Source organism: Pseudophryne corroboree, chromosome 5, assembly GCF_028390025.1.
Source record: "Pseudophryne corroboree isolate aPseCor3 chromosome 5, aPseCor3.hap2, whole genome shotgun sequence".
NCBI classification, from domain to species: domain Eukaryota; kingdom Metazoa; phylum Chordata; class Amphibia; order Anura; family Myobatrachidae; genus Pseudophryne; species Pseudophryne corroboree.
The window spans coordinates 86,327,943-86,346,156 of NC_086448.1; the positions used below are offsets into that span (position 1 = coordinate 86,327,943).

Below are 18,214 nucleotides of genomic sequence, written 5' to 3' on the forward strand. Positions count from 1 at the left end.
CTTATGTATAAAGAGATGTTTTTAGATTATTGTTGTATCACATAATATGATGAGTCGGATTCTCAGGAGTGTGACTGTATTATCACCCATGTACATATTTACAGCTAGCAGTAGTACAGGAACATGGAGAAGAGAGCAAAGCCCCAGTCAGGATGGATATAGTGATGGTTAATGTGAGTTACTTGGAGTTATCTCCATTCACAAATAGTATGAAGCCGTCATCATTGAGGGAGGGGCCTGGGAACTGACCTCACTTCACAAACATCCCCGTCAGGGATATAAAAGCCACCAGCCAGGTCTGTCCTTGTGACTGTGTGACAGAAGGAAAGTTGCATTGACTCATCAGAGGGCACGTAAGGTAAGGCAGGGATTGCATAACTCTGTGTGTCCTGTATCCAGCGTGCTGCCTGTATGTGGTTTGTATAGATTACTTGCAGTTACGTTTCTCTTTCACAAGCACAATAGACATTATATAAATAACGGTTTTCAGCCTGCAGACTGTACATAGTTCAGGACTGTTCTGTAATCCTGGTTTTTCATTTCTGTAAACTTGGCAGCCCTAATCTACACAGACGGAAACTGGATACATGATAAGTTCCTGATGTAGTCTGTAAATAGGAGGTTTCTCTGAATTCATTATTCTTTCTAGGGATTAAAAGCAAGTCGACTAACCAGAATATTGAAGTGAATAACATGAATAGAAAAGGACTGGCTAATGGTGAAGAAGCCATAATGGTCATAGAAGACACCAACCCAAAAAGGTGATTAAACCAATCATTTATGCTGCATTTATATATATATATATATATATATATATATACATATACATACATACATACATACAGGTGAAACTCAGAAAATTAGAATATTGTGCAAAGTTACCGTAATTTATTTCAGTAATTCAGCTTAAAAGGTGAAACTAATATATTATATAAACTCATTACATGCAAAGTAAGATATTTCAAGCCTTTATTTGTTATAATGTTGATGATTGTGGTTTACAATTTAAAATAATCCCAATTCCAAAATCTCAGAAAATTAGAATATTACATAAAATCAATACAAAAAGGATTTTAAATACAGAAATGTCGGCCCTCTGAAAAGTATAATCATGCATATGTACTCAGTACTTGGTTTAAGCCCCTTTTGCATGAATTACTGCCTACTGCGGCGTGGCATGGATTCTATCAGCCTGTGGCACTGCTGAGGTGTTATGGAAGACCAGGATGCTTCAATAGCGGCCTTCAGCTCTTCTGCATTGTTCGGTCTCATGTCTCTCATCTTTCTCTTGGCAATGCCCCATAGATTCTCTATGGGGTTCAGGTCAGGCGAGTTTGCTGGCCAATCCAGCACAGTAATCCCATGGTCATTGAACCAGGTTTTGGTACTTTTCCCAGTGTGGGCAGGTGTCAAGTCCTGCTGGAAAATAAAGTCAGCTTCGCCAATGTCGTATTCCTCTTGTCAAGCCTCTCCTGAACAACAAACGTCAAAAGCGTATTACCTGGGCTAAAGAAAAAAAGAGCTGGTCTGTTGCTCAGTGGTCCAAAGTCCTCTTTTCTGATGAGAGCAAATTTTGAATCTCATTTGGAAACCAAGGTCCCAGAGTATGGAGGACGAATGGAGAGGCACACAGTCCAAGATGATTGAAGTCCAGTGTGAAGTTTCCACAGTCTGTGTTGATTTGGGGAGCCATATCATCTGCTGGTGTTGGTCCACTGCGCTTTATTAAGTCCAGAGTCAACACAGCTGTCTAGCAGGACATTTTAGAGCGCTTCATGCTTCCTTCAGCAGACAAGCTTTATGGAGATGCTGACTTCATTTTCCAGCAGGACTTGGCACCTGCCCACACTGGCAAAAGTACCAAAACCTGGTTCAATGACCGTGGGATTACTGTGCTGGATTGACCAGCAAACTCGCCTGACCTGAACCCCATCAAGAATCTATGAGGCATTGCCAAAAGAAAGCTGAGAGACATGAGACCAAACAATGCAGTCCCCATCATATGAGCAGGACAGATCACTGAAATAGCGACTGTCCTGTTGAAATTGAAAGTTATGAGGAAAGCATGTAGCAGACAGGACTGGTATACCGGTATTGGGGAGAAAAGGAATGGTGGGGGAAGGGGAGAAGAAGAGTGAGGGGAATAAAGAAAACCAAGGTTTGTAAGCTGGCCACACCAAAGAAATCACTCGTAGAATATGGAAATGAAGAGGAAGTCTATGTCTAGTGTCACAACTAAGGGCTGGGGCTGACAAGAGGAAGCCTCAGTTGTAGGGGCTGAGATGTACTTAAACTTATAGGGCTGTATCAGACCCCTAGACATGCAGGTGGAAATGCAGCACCAATGCCCGAAGTCGTAAGCACGACAACAGGAATAAAAGTCAATGGGTTTTTATTAAGCACGGTTTCTAGAAATACATCGGCAGTACTTTCAAGTATGGAATGAGCAAATAAAAACAATACACAGTTCCTTAGAGTGCTGCAGAATAGAGGATGCCTCTGGGTGTGGTAATATCAGGTACAGTTCTCATAGACCAGGAGATGGAATGTCCTTAACCAAGACCTGTCTGCAGAATAGTGAAATAAGTATAGGAACTGGCCAGCAGGTGTTTCACTGGAAGCTGGTAGTATAGGTGAAGGAGAGTGAACTGCCGAGTATGCCGGGTGAAACCAGATCAGATAATGAACTGTGAATAACTATGCACAAATGAAGCTAGAGTTCGATGATTATGAAGATCGATGGTTTGTTGGTAGTCGATGGCGGAGCACCGAGGATTCTTGGAAGCTGGACACCGCTGGAAGCTGAATGCTGGAAGCCGATGTTAGTAATAGCCTGGAGTAGAATGCAATGGCAGACTGGACACCGCTGGAAGCTGAATGCTGGAAGCCGGTGTTAGCATTAACCAGGAGTCAGGCTGCACCGCAAGGTAGTAGGCTGGTGCGGGTCTCTAGTGGAGTTTGGAAGCAGGAGCTGGAAAACCTGAAGCAGAAACAACCACAAGGAGGAGAGACTGGTACACAGGATTTGACAACCAAAGCACTGACAGTTTCCTGGTTCAGGCTCAGGATACTTATACCTGCAGCAAGGCAGGCATTGGCTGAGCAATCATGCAGATTCAGCAGCGCAGCGGATTGGAGGAAACTGAAGCATGTGACTGAAACCAACATGGCTGTGCCCATGTTAGCACTTGGAGGGAAAGTTAGTTTGGGAAACCTCATGGAGATTCAGCAGTAATGGCGGCGGAGGCCGCGGAGGGCAGGAGGCGCCACACTGGCAACTTGCATACTAGAACCACATGGATGACAGCGGAGGCCGCGGCAGGCATGAGACAATACACTGAGGAATCTGTATACTGGAAACCCAGGAACGGCGGCGGAGGCCACGGAGAGCCTGAGACACCATTTTGATATTTAACATGAGGCCGCTGTGACAGTGCTGCGGAATGACAGGAGGGAAACACAGAGTGTAGACATTAACAACACAGGTGAGATCCGACCCTGACCGCTGAGCCAGCCTCAGGAGACATCTGAATGGCAAGTAATGGCGTCCAGTCACCCGGATCGTGACATCTAGGAAGGAACATATGTGGTATAGGGGTAGAGGGGGTCTGTTGCTGATTGTTTCAGAATACAGAAGGTAAATAATCTAACCTATGTAGGGAATATAGAGAAATACCATGCAAGAAACAAATATTCCTCGACTGAAGGAGCAGTCCATCAAGTATTGTCCGTAACAGAGGAGTTTGGCTTCTCATCCTTTTTCATCATGAAGCAGTGAAAAGAGTGGAGAAGTGAGCCAGTGTGCCAGTGGAGAAGTTGCCCATGGTAACCAATCAGTGTTGAGATAACATTTATAAAGTGCATTCTATAAAATTATATGTAGCAGCTGATTGGTTGCCATGGGCAACTTCTCCAATGGCTCACTTCTCCACACTTTTCACTGCCCTTAGGCCTTCCCTCCACTGCTGTCCACAGTAGGGAGGGCTGGTAGGATCAGGCTTGTGTAGAAGGCATGCCAATCTGGTAGAGAGAGCAACTGAAGGAGCCTCCCAGTCGGCACTGAGCTCAAATGGGTCATGGCGTATCAGTATTTCCACATTCCTGTCCTCCTGTAGGCTGATGGGATTGCCCTACCTAAATATAATGTAACACTCACACATCTGTCAGAGGCTTCAACAATCTTTAGGGCTGGAGGGTATGCGGCCATGCGTGGTCTGAGAAGATGCGCGTCCAGCAGCCATCAATATTCACACCATAACCACACATATTCTTCATTATTTATTATGCAGGTTGAGTATCCCATATCCAAATATTCCGAAATACGGAATATTCCGAAATACGGACTTTTCTGAGTGAGAGTGAGATAGTGAAACCTTTGTTTTTTGATGGCTCAATGTACACAAACTTTGTTTAATACACAAAGTTATTAAAAATATGTATTAAATGACCTTCAGGCTGTGTGTATAAGGTGCATATGAAACATAAATGAATTGTGTGAATGTACACACACTTTGTTTAATGCACAAAGTTATAAAAAAATATTGGCTAAATTGACCTTCAGGCTGTATGTATAAGGTGTATATGTAACATAAATGCATTCTGTGCTTAGATTTAGGTCCCATCACCATGATATCTCTTTATGGTATGCAATTATTCCAAAATACGTAAAAATCCGATATCCAAAATACCTCTGGTCCCAAGCATTTTGGATAAGGGATACTCAACCTGTATATGGTAAAATAATGTAACCTACAAATGTCATCACAAGGCCGATCAGCTGACACTCCTCTGGGACGCAGTGCTCTGTGATTCCATCAAGGGTGATGCACTTGTTAGGATCTTGTTTAAAGATCTCATTAAAAGATCATTGTTAACATGACCAAAAATCTCAAGACATAGCCAGTCCTTGAATGGGTACTAATTAAGTCCAATTACTGTAAATGCAAATATCCATGTCTTCCCTTTGATAAAATAAATAAGTAAATCTTCATTCCTGATGATTACTAATTGCAAATATGTAGAAAGGGATGTAAGTAGATCACAATAATAATAGTAACAGTGGGAGGGATAAGGACGCACTCTGATAATCATAGACGACACCCGATCATCACCATAAGTCTGTATTTTGCACTTGCGGTTGAGCACACAGAATAAATACTCCTCCTGACAAGTGCAGATGCATTTTTGTGGTGGACTACATGAGTATATTACTGTACTAGCCCAACACTTGCACTTTCCTAGGACACGGCCAAAAAGATGGCACCTCTGGCACCGTAAGTCTGTCCTGAGTGCAGGTTGTGCAGCGCGGGGACCCCCTTGACTCATAGACACTGCATCATAGAAAGGTCACTGGTTCCTGCCCATTATTGCCTGGTACCATAACATACATAGAACCAAGGCCAGATTAACAATGGGGTGAATGGAGCTACAGCGCCAGGTCTCCAAATAAATATAGGCCCAGCATGCCTAGCAGGCCACACAGTCATCCATAAATCATATTAAAATTATATTTATTGATTTTTAATAAATTTATGCCATTTTTCGATTCTCATATAATTAAGGAGACAATGGGGCTGATAATGTAGGAGAGATACACCTCCACATGGTACTGGACACATCACATGGCACTGCCCACCACCACGTGGCACTGAACACACCCACGCATCAGTGGTCACATTTTTTAGTATCAGGCCCATGCGGCCCTTAATTCAGCCCTGTAGAGAACAACTCATAGAAGGCACCTTAAACAGGAGAACTGTTAATAATTTTACGAGAAGAGTAACAGCATCAGTGGTACCTTTGCCCTCTGTGCTTAATCATTACACCGCAGAGTACATCCTGTATTGTAACCACTTTCACCCTTATGCAACATCGGCAGTAGAGTGTCTACAAAAGTGGAAATCAAAGTTCTTAGTTCATGTTTTCTGCAGATCCGTGGAGGCTTAAAAAAATAGTTTAGAGTAAATTCATCTTCTTTCTGTTCCTATATTGTTTTTCAAAGTCAGGTTTTATTGCGGTATAAAAAATGTTTAGTTTACAAATTTTTAATACAATTAGGGACGGACTGGACATTTTATATACCTCAATAAAAACTGAATGCCAAAAAGTCTGATGGGCTGTTGGGCGGTCAGACCACACAAAGATCCAGGACGGCCGCGCGAAGCACAGTCTTGTGGCTCTCTCTTCTCCCGTTTCCCCCAGCCCCTCTGCACCTGGCATACAGATAGATGGGGGCATGGCACGAGGCCAGGCCCCCCTGACTCGTGGCATGTCCCTATGAGCCATGGCCATACCCCCTTGTCATGCACGCTGGCACACTAACATGCCAGGGCTGTGAATTAGCCCCAGTTCGTCTCTAAATACAGTTCTGGGAATAGTGTAGAATTTTTCTGTAGGCAGCACAAAGCATCTCTGTGAAACAAGAATGAAAACAGAGAAGCTGTACTAAAAAAGAGAACAGAGGAAGAATAAGAGATGGCGGAGAAGAAAAAGAGACAAGGGAAAAGGAGAGGAGGAGGAAAGAAAGAGAAAGGAGGGGGAAATGCAGAAGAGGGGATAGATAGGGCTGTTAGGTGTTGGGGTGAAGGAGGAGTGGGTAAGAAATTTAGGAAAGCAACAATGTGCTGAAAAATAGGCTGAAGTATGACGGGGGAGTGGTCTCATTAGTAAGTCATACCATGCATGAGTCATGCCAACCCATCAGATGGGTGGCCTGTTGGGTTGGTCCTGCCTAAAAGTGTGGCCAAAGCAGCTCCGCCTCCTGAAGCTCTACTCAACTGGCATGCAGAAAGATGGTGGAGTAATATGAGGCCACATCCCAGTGAATTGTGACACGACACATGAGGCATGGCCACACCCCTTTTTGTGCCTAGTGGCATATCCTTGATATTGATAGTGGATTCTTGCATAATCCCCTGGTAGTACTCCTCCCAACTGTCCCAAGTCATGGACCTTGAACGAGAGGTGGTGGTGGGGGTTTGGTCCAAAAGAGGTCATTTTTGAGTAGATTGGATTGGGTGGATGGAGGCTGGAGATTGAGTGGGGGTGGGGCTTATTTTGTTCCAGTGTTATTTGCCTAAATGTTAGGAGGTTTGTGTAAGCAGGGATGAATTGGGGCTGTAGAACACGAGAAAAGCTTTGTTTTGATAGCGCCGCTGATGCTAAGCATGGACACGACTTGTGTCATATCACAGCAGTGGATGGGGGCCTGATGATGGAAAATGCCCCCGTATTTGGACCTCAACCTGCACTCCAGGATCTCCAAGTATGTAATGATAGCCAACTACTGGTTATTAGTCTGCACAAGAGATCATAGACCAGGGATGGGGGATTCAGGGAGGAGGAACATCAGAAACAAAAGAGGATTTTGAAGATCCCTATAGAAATGATAAAGCCTAAAAGGAACAGAAATAGTGGTGGACAGTCTGTAAAATCCAAAATCCAGAATAAACTGAAACCAAACCATCAGATTGTTGTATTTACTTTTTAGTAATTGTTTAGAAATGTTTGATTATTCCAATCATAACATATGATAAACAATATCTTATTTACAATGTTCTCCTTTGCAGAGCAAAAAAGTTGTTCACCAAAAAAGAGAGAAAAGAAAAAGCAGCAATGATCGGCCCATATACCATGGTAAGAGAACACCGGAAGTGGCGTATTCTCTTGATTGATATTCTTACACATACAGTAGGATGCAATTTTCAGTTCCAAATCACAGGATTTACTGTACTGCGGTTTGGAGGCTGAAATCTGAAACCACATGTGATGTGTGGAGTTCATAGGTTCCAATTTGCTGGTACTGGCATGATTCCAGCGATATAGCCGTTTGATTTATTGTGGCAATTAATTTTAAGACAAAACCTGTTCTTGCTTTAAAACTAATTGCCAGAAGCGGCTATATGACCAAAATCTTTCCAGGGCAACAAATCAGAGACTATAATAATTGGGCCTCTATTTTTCTAGTGGCTAAACTGGTGGATTTTTAGGGGTGTAGTATGTTTGCCGGCGGTTGGGTTCCCGGCGCCCAGCATACCGGCGCCGGATCACGACCGCCGGCATGCAAACAGCGGGGCGAGCGCAAATGAGCCCCTTGCGGGCTCGCTGCACTTGCCACGCTACGGGCACGGTGGCGCGCTACGTGCACCACAGTATTTATTTTCCCTCCAGGGGGTTCGTGGACCCCCATGAAAGAGAATAGTTGTCGGTATGCCGGGTATCGGGATTCCGGCGCCGGTATACTGAGCGCCGGGCCCCAACATCCGGCATACTGAATACCACCCGATTTGTAGGCCACAGATCCTCAACTTGCACAGTATGCCTGCCATTGGGACAGCTGTTTTAAAAAATGTGCAATTTTGCCTGTAGTAAATCTCAAGACTTCTGAATCGGACATTAAATAAAAACCTTATTTCACTACATTTCCCTCCAGGTCTTATTCAAGTTCTTATAATGGGATACATTTTGGAGATAATTTTTTGTTGTAAAGAGCATCTCTATGTGCATTTCAACCCGTGTAACAATAATTAAACACTCAAAAGTGCAGAAAATAAAGCCTATATGTTGCTCACAAATGATTCAGTCACGCCATAAATAAGCATTGAGCAGTATTGTAGGAGACAAATATAAAAGCTTACATTAGACGTCTGAAAATGGTTATAGATTGGAATTTCTTAGGGGCGTTTCATGAGCTTGATTTCCGAAATCATAAACATTTTAGTCATCAAAATACAGTTGGTGGGCAGTTTGTTAGCCTCCAGATATCCATAGAGCAGTGGCATATCTATAATTGGTGCACCCCTTCCTGAATACTTACCCCTCCAGAGTCTTGGCGTTTCACGCATGCGCAGAAGGAAAATCACAACGTAAATGGCTGCCTCTTCTCTTAATGCCATAGAGAGACTGATAATTTTAGCATTCTGCTTAACTTGGTAGAATGTAAATGTATTAGGCCTGATTCTCAATCGGACGCAGTCGCATCCATATCTGTGTATGTTACCGCAGTCACCTCTGCAACTGTATGCTAATGCCGGTGCAAAGTCTCTCGTGTACACCCGAATGTGCACAGACTGAGACACCACTGTCAATGACCTTAGATGCCTAAATACCACTTTGTGCAGCTTTTGACCACATCATCGCATGCATCATCAAAATTTACCCCAGCCCTATGGCAGGTGCAATTATCCACCTGAATATGGACAGCCTGTGAACATACAGAATGTCAACACTGTCGAAATGTTGACAGTGGATGTCGACTTTCACAATGTCAACAGGGACATCATGCTGACATAGTCATTGCGAAGATCGACAATCACAATATTGAATTGCTATGGGCTCCCGGCATTGTGTTTTGCAGTTTCGATACTCTGAAGCTGCGGATTGGCTGCTGATGCTGGTGGGAACGGTAGCAGCGATTATCCATGGCGCCTGCCTCCCCCTTCTGATGCTTGTGTTTGGGAGTATGACAAACAGCTTCGTTTCTGAGGGCAAAGAAACAAGTAAGTAAATAAAAAAAAAAAATTATTGTAATATCACCATACTTAATAATATCAATATACCAATAATGTCAACATATACTGTAAATAATATTACTATACCAATAATATCACCATACACTGTTTATAATATCACATATCAATAATATCACCATATACTGTTTACAATATCACATATCAATAATATCACCATATACTGTTTATAATATCACATATCAATAATATCACCATATACTGTAAATAATATCACATATCAATAATATCACCATACACTGTTTATAATATCACATATCAATAATATCACTATATACAGTTTATAATATCACATATCAATAATATTACCATATACTGTAAATAATATCACATATCAATAATATCACCATACGCTGTTTATAATATCACATATCAATAATATCACCGTATACTGTTTAGAATATCACATATCAATAATATCACCATACACTGTTTATAATATCACATATCAATAATATCACTATATACTGTTTATAATATCACATATCAATTATATTACCATATACTGTAAATAATATCACATATCAATAATATCACCATACACTGTTTATAATATCACATATCAATAATATCACCATATACTGTTTATAATAACACATATCAATAATTTCACCATATACTGTAAATAATATCAAATATCAATAATATCACTATATACTGTTTAGAATATCACATATCAATAATATTTCCATATACTGTAAATAATATCACATATCAATAATATCACCATATACTGTAAATAATATTCCTATACCAATAATATCACCATACACTGTTTATAATATCACATATCAATATCACCATATACTGTTTATAATATCACATATCAATATCACCATATACTGTTTATAATATCACATATCAATAATATCACCATTTACTGTTTATAATATCACATATCAATAACATCATCATATAAATATCACCATACCAATAATGTCACCACACCAAAATTATCACCATATAAATAATATCACCTTGAGTCCTGTTTGGAGAAAGAGCGCTATATAAATAAAATAATAATAATAATTATTATTATACAATACAATAGAGAGAACATCTTAGAGTCACTTTGTTCTAATTGATTCTCAACAAGGTAATTGGCTCTCGCATTCTATGGATTGTCCTCCAGGTACTGGCTGACCCCATTCCTGATAGGGATGGACATCGGAAGCCCACTATCAAATGATGGCTAAGCTTCCGCCATCAAATCTTTCGATGTGATGGTAACTGACCATCGCATCAAAAGAATTTGATAGAAGAAAAAAAATCATACGATTAGTGCATGTGCAAAAAAAGTTCTGTTTGCGCATGTGCAACCCCTTGCAGTATGGTGGGCGGGGATGGGAATTGGGGCAGGACCTTCGCTATTCCTGAATCGTACACTCACTATTGCTTTTCCACATTAATTGATTCCTAGATAGAGCAGTACGGTCTGCCAGCAGACCTAGAGGCCAAGAAACGATGTGACTGCTTACCTGCTACGCTGCTGTTGGAGATGCAGTCACTTTGGCTGTCTGGGTGGAAGTAGGAATCAAATATCGATTTCAAGGGGGTATATTTACTAAGCTCCCGATTTTGACCGATTTTGTGTTGTTTTTTTTTCAAAGTGTCATCTCGGGAATTTATTAAACTAAAATCTCAGCAGTGATGAGGGCATTCGTATTTTTTTTAAAGGCAAAGAAAAAAAATACGAATGAATACACCATCGGTCAAACATGCCTGTTATTTTATACAACTCGGTAATTTACAAAAAAATTGTATTCATAATCACTGCCGGCAATAGCCAAACACTGCCGTGAAAAAGTACAAATCGTAAAAAAAAGCAGTTTTCAAATAGACCTGCTTTTTTTTTTTTTACCGTATTCTAATAGGCATGCACGGACAGTGAGATCCGTGCATGTTTATCAGTGGGAAGGGGTGTGAAAGAGTTAAAAAACGGAATTTTTTTTTTGCGTGGGGTCCCCCCTCCTAAGCATAACAGACTTCGGGCTCTTTGAGCCGGTCCTGGTTGTAAACATATAGGTAAAAAATAAGATTTTACTTACCGATAAATCTATTTCTCGTAGTCCGTAGTGGATGCTGGGGACTCCGTCAGGACCATGGGGATTAGCGGCTCCGCAGGAGACAGGGCACAAAAATAAAGCTTTAGGATCAGGTGGTGTGCACTGGCTCCTCCCCCTATGACCCTCCTCCAAGCCTCAGTTAGGATACTGTGCCCGGACGAGCGTACACAATAAGGAAGGATTTTGAATCCCGGGTAAGACTCATACCAGCCACACCAATCACACCGTACAACTTGTGATCTGAACCCAGTTAACAGTATGACAACGTAGGAGCCTCTGAACAGACGGCTCACAACAAGAACAACCCGATTTTTTTGTAACAATAACTATGTACAAGTATTGCAGACAATCCGCACTTGGGATGGGCGCCCAGCATCCACTACGGACTACGAGAAATAGATTTATCGGTAAGTAAAATCTTATTTTCTCTAACGTCCTAGTGGATGCTGGGGACTCCGTCAGGACCATGGGGATTATACCAAAGCTCCCAAACGGGCGGGAGAGTGCGGATGACTCTGCAGCACCGAATGAGAGAACTCCAGGTCCTCTTTAGCCAGGGTATCAAATTTGTAGAATTTTACAAACGTGTTCTCCCCCGACCACGTAGCTGCTCGGCAGAGTTCTAATGCCGAGACCCCTCGGGCAGCCGCCCAGGATGAGCCCACCTTCCTTGTGGAATGGGCCTTGACAGATTTAGGCTGTGGCAGGCCTGCCACAGAATGTGCAAGTTGAATTGTGCTACAAATCCAACGAGCAATCGTCTGCTTAGAAGCAGGAGCACCCAGCTTGTTGGGTGCATACAGTATAAACAGCGAGTCAGATTTTCTGACTCCAGCCGTCCTTGAAATATATATTTTCAATGCCCTGACAACGTCCAGCAACTTGGAATCCTCCAAATCGCTAGTAGCCGCAGGCACCACAATAGGCTGGTTCAGGTGAAACGCTGACACCACCTTAGGCAGAAAATGAGGACGCGTCCGCAGTTCTGCCCTGTCCGAATGGAAAATCAGATATGGGCTTTTATACGATAAAGCCGCCAATTCTGACACTCTCCTGGCTGAAGCCAGGGCCAGTAGCATGGTTACTTTCCATGTAAGATATTTCAAATCCGCCGATTTGAGTGGCTCAAACCAATGGGATTTGAGAAAATCCAAAACTACATTAAGGTCCCACGGAGCCACTGGGGGCACAACCGGGGGCTGTATATGTAGTACTCCTTTTACAAAAGTCTGGACTTCAGGAACTGAAGCCAATTCTTTCTGGAAGAAAATCGACAGGGCCGAAATTTGAACCTTAATGGACCCCAACTTGAGGCCCATAGACAATCCTGTTTGCAGGAAATGTAGGAATCGACCCAATTGAAATTCCTCCGTGGGGGCCTTCCTGGCCTCACACCACGCAACATATTTTCTCCAAATGCGGTGATAATGTTGTGCAGTCACCTCCTTCCTGGCTTTAACCAGTGTAGGAATGACCTCTTCTGGAATGCCTTTTTCCCTTAGAATTCGGCGTTCAACCGCCACGCCGTCAAACGCAGCCGCGGTAAGTCTTGGAATAGACACGGTCCCTGCTGAATCAGGTCCCGTTTTAGAGGTAGAGGCCACGGATTTTCCGTGAGCATCTCCTGAAGTTCCGGGTACCAAGTTCTTCTTGGCCAATCCGGAGCCACGAGTATCGTTCTTACTCCCCTTTGCCGTATAATTCTCAGTACTTTGGGTATGAGAGGCAGAGGAGGAAACACATACACTGACTGGAACACCCACGGTGTTACCAGAGCGTCCACAGCTATTGCCTGAGGGTCTCTTGACCTGGCGCAATACCTGTCCAGTTTTTTGTTGAGGCGAGACGCCATCATATCCACCTTTGGTTTTTCCCAACGGTTCACAATCATGTGGAAGACTTCTGGATGAAGTCCCCACTCTCCCGGGTGTAGATCGTGTCTGCTGAGGAAGTCTGCTTCCCAGTTGTCCACTCCCGCAATGAACACTGCTGACAGTGCTATCACATGATCTTCCGCCCAGCGAAGAATCCTTGCAGCTTCTGCCATTGCTCTCCTGCTTCTTGTGCCGCCCTGTCTGTTTACGTGGGCGACTGCCGTGATGTTGTCCGACTGGATCAACACCGGCTGACCCTGAAGCAGGGGTTTTGCCAGGCTTAGAGCATTGTAAATCGCTCTTAGCTCCAGTATATTTATGTGAAGAGACATCTCCAGGCTTGACCATACTCCCTGGAAGTTTCTTCCCTGTGTGACTGCTCCCCAGCCTCTCAGACTGGCATCCGTGGTCACCAGGACCCAGTCCTGTATGCCGAATCTGCGGCCTTCTAACAGATGAGCACTCTGCAACCACCACAGAAGAGACACCCTTGTCCGTGGCGATAAGGTTATCCGCTGATGCATCTGCAGATGCGATCCGGACCATTTGTCCAGCAGATCCCACTGAAAAGTTCGTGCGTGGAATCTGCCGAATGGGATTGCTTCGTAAGAAGCCACCATCTTTCCCAGGACTCTTGTGCATTGATGCACAGACACTTTTCCTGGTTTTAGGAGGTTCCTGACAAGTTCGGATAACTCCTTGGCTTTTTCCTCCGGAAGAAACACCTTTTTCTGAACCGTGTCCAGAATCATTCCCAGGAACAGCAGACGTGTTGTCGGGGTCAACTGAGATTTTGGAAAATTCAGAATCCACCCGTGTTGTTGCAGCACTACTTGGGTTAGTGCTACTCCGTCCTCCAGCTGTTCTCTGGACCTTGCCCTTATCAGGAGATCGTCCAAGTAAGGGATAATTAATACGCCTCTTCTTCGCAGAAGAATCGTCATTTCGGCCATTACCTTGGTAAAGACCCGAGGTGCCGTGGACAATCCAAACGGCAGCGTCTGAAACTGATAATGACAGTTTTGCACCACGAACCTGAGGTACCCTTGATGTGAAGGGCAAATTGGGACATGCAGGTAAGCATCTTTTATGTCCAGGGACACCATAAAGTCCCCTTCTTCCAGATTCGCTATCACTGCTCTGAGTGATTCCATCTTGAACTTGAATTTTTGTATGTACAGGTTCAAAGATTTCAGATTTAGAATAGGTCTTACCGAGCCGTCCGGCTTCGGTACCACAAATAGCGTGGAGTAATACCCCTTTTCCTGTTGTAGGAGGGGTACCTTGACTATCACCTGCTGAGAAAACAGCTTGTGAATGGCTTCCAATACCGTCGCCCTGTCTGAGGGAGACGTTGGCAAAGCAGACTTTTTAGGAACCGGCGAGGGGGAGACTTCTCGAATTCCAACCTGTAACCCTGAGATACTACCTGCAGGATCCAGGGGTCCACCTGTGAGCAAGCCCACTGCGCGCTGAAATTCTTGAGTCGACCCCCCACCGTTCCTGAGTCCGCTTGTAAAGCCCCAGCGTCATGCTGAGGGCTTTGCAGAACCCGCGGAGGGCTTCTGTTCCTGGGAAGGAGCTGCTTGCTGCCCTCTCTTACCCTTTCCTCTGCCTCGGGGCAGATATGACTGTCCTTTTGCCCGCTTCTTATAGGACCGAAAGGACTGCGGCTGAAAAGACGGTGTCTTTTTCTGTTGGGAGGGGGTCTGAGGTAAAAAGGTGGATTTCCCGGCAGTTGCCGTGGCCACCAAATCCGATAGACCGACGCCAAATAATTCCTCCCCTTTATACGGCAATACTTCCATATGCCGTTTGGAATCCGCATCACCTGACCACTGTCGTGTCCATAAACTTCTTCTGGCAGATATGGACATCGCACTTACTCTCGATGCCAGAGTGCAAATATCCCTCTGAGCATCTCGCATATAAAGAAAAGCATCCTTTAATTGCTCTAAAGTCTGTAAAATACTGTCCCTATCCAGGGTATCAATATTTTCAGTCAGGGAATCCGACCAGACCACCCCAGCACTGCACATCCAGGCTGAGGCGATGGCTGGTCGCAGTATAACACCAGTATGTGTGTATATACTTTTTAGGGTAGTTTCCAGCCTCCTATCAGCTGGATCCTTGAGGGCGGCCGTATCAGGAGACGGTAACGCCACTTGTTTTGATAAGCGTGTGAGCGCCTTATCCACCTTAGGGGGTGTTTCCCAGCGCGCCCTAACCTCTGGCGGGAAAGGGTATAATGCCAATAACTTTTTTGAAATTAGCACTTTTCTATCTGGGTTAACCCACGCTTCATCACATACATCATTCAATTCCTCTGATTCAGAAAAAACTACAGGTAGTTTTTTCACCCCCCACATAATACCCCTTTTTGTGGTACTTGTAGTATCAGAGATATGCAAAGCCTCCTTCATTGCCGTGATCATATAACGTGTGGCCCTACTGGAAAATACGTTTGTTTCTTCACCGTCGACACTAGATTCAGTGTCCGTGTCTGGGTCTGTGTCGACCGACTGAGGTAAAGGGCGTTTTACAGCCCCTGACGGTGTCTGAGACGCCTGGGCAGGTACTAACTGGTTTTCCGGCCGTCTCATGTCGTCAACTGATTTTTGTAATGTGCTGACATTATCACGTAATTCCATAAACAAAGCCATCCATTCCGGTGTCGACTCCCTGGGGGGTGACATCACCATTACCGGCAATTGCTCTGCCTCCACACCAACATCGTCCTCATACATGTCGACACACACGTACCGACACACAGCAGACACACAGGGAATGCTCTATTGAAGACAGGACCCCACTAGCCCTTTGGGGAGACAGAGGGAGAGTTTGCCAGCACACACCCAAGCGCTATAATATATATGGGAACAACCCTATATAAGTGTTGTATCCTTATAGCAGCTTAAATATAGTAATATCGCCAAAAAAAGTGCCCCCTCTCTGTTTTACCCTGTTTCTGTAGTGCAGTGCAGGGGAGAGTCCTGGGAGCCTTCCTCACAGCGGAGCTGAGCAGGAAAATGGCGCTGTGTGCTGAGGATAATAAGCCCCGCCCCCTATTTCGGCGGGCTCTTCTCCGGAGTTTGTGAGATCTGGCAGGGGTTAAATACATCCATATAGCCTCAAGGGCTATATGTGATGTATTTTTTAGCCATAAAAAGGTATTATACATTGCTGCCCAGGGCGCCCCCCCAGCGCCCTGCACCCTCCGTGACCGCTGTGTGAAGTGTGCTGACAACAATGGCGCACAGCTGCAGTGCTGTGCGCTACCTCAGGAAGACTGAAAAGTCTTCTGCCGCCTGCTTCTGGACCTCTTCCATCTTCGGCATCTGCAAGGGGGGTCGGCGGCGCGGCTCCGGGACCGGACTCCATGGCTGGGCCTGTGTTCGATCCCTCTGGAGCTAATGGTGTCCAGTAGCCTAAGAAGCCAATCCATCCTGCACGCAGGTGAGTTGACTTCTCTCCCCTAAGTCCCTCGATGCAGTGAGCCTGTTGCCAGCAGGACTCACTGAAAATAAAAAACCTAAAAACTTTTTCTAAGCAGCTCTTTAGGAGAGCCACCTAGATTGCACCCTGCTCGGACGGGCACAAAAACCTAACTGAGGCTTGGAGGAGGGTCATAGGGGGAGGAGCCAGTGCACACCACCTGATCCTAAAGCTTTATTTTTGTGCCCTGTCTCTTGCGGAGCCGCTAATCCCCATGGTCCTGACGGAGTCCCCAGCATCCACTAGGACGTTAGAGAAAAATGACTGTGGTTCCCCCATATTTAAACAACCAGCACCGGGCTCTGCGCCTGGTCCTGGTGTAAAAAACACGGGGGACAAAAAACGTAGGAGTCCCCCGTATTTTTAACACCAGCACCGGGCTCCACTAGTCAGAGAGATAATGCCAAAGCCGGGGGACACTTTTGTGTCAGTCCCTGTGGCCCTGGCACTAAATCCCCAACTAGTCACCCCTGGCCGGGGTACCCCGGAGGAGTGGGGACCCCTTAAATCAAGGGGTCCCCCCCTACAGCCACCCAAGGACCAGGGGTGAAGCCCGAGGCTGTCCCCCCCATCCATGGGCGGTGGATGGGAGGCTGATAGCCTTTTGTGTAAAAAAATAATATTGTTTTTTGTAGCAGAACTACAAGTCCCAGCAAGCCTACCCCTCAAGCTGGTACTTGGAGAACCACAAGTACCAGCATGCGGGGGGAAACGGGCCCGCTGGTACCTGTAGTTCTACTGCAAAAAAAAATACCCAAATAAAAACAAAACAAAGATACCGTGAAAGTAAAATGTTAATAAACATACATGCACATTTACACACATACATACTTACCTATGTTGACTCGAAGCACTCGGTCCTCTTGTCCAGTAGAATCCCGGGGTACCTGTAAATAAAATTATACTTACAAAGAATTCGGGGTAGATCGGTCCTCTTCTTAAAAGTTATAATCCACGTACTTGGTAAAACAAAAAAACAAAATACCCGGACCACGCACTGAAAGGGGTCCCATGTTTACACATTGAACCTCTTTCCCTGAATGTCGGGACCCCCCGTGACTCCTGTCAAAGAGGGTCCCTTCAGCCAATCAGGGAGCGCCACATCATGGCACTCTCCTGATTGGCTGTGCGCTCCTGCACTGTCAGACAGGTGGCGCACTGTGGATACAATGTAGCACAGCGGCGCTACATTATATCCAATGGTGTGAACTTTGCAGTCTGCGGTAGACCGCAAGGTTAAGTGGGGTCACTC

The 18,214-nt window shown here is 44.6% G+C and overlaps 1 protein-coding gene across 1 annotated transcript in view; it reads left to right on the plus strand.

The window, feature by feature from the left end:
• The first annotated feature begins 271 nt into the window (after positions 1–271).
• The window catches only part of LOC134927251 (ATP-dependent translocase ABCB1-like), a 131,744-nt gene continuing 113,801 nt past the window's right edge, over positions 272–18,214 (plus strand). The window contains exons 1-4 of the mRNA XM_063921448.1: positions 272–358; positions 650–761; positions 7,569–7,635; positions 9,356–9,497. Coding sequence (XP_063777518.1) covers positions 694–761; positions 7,569–7,635; positions 9,356–9,497 — 277 coding nt within the window. The 5' untranslated portion in view covers positions 272–358; positions 650–693. The remainder of the gene's footprint in view (positions 359–649; positions 762–7,568; positions 7,636–9,355; positions 9,498–18,214) is intronic.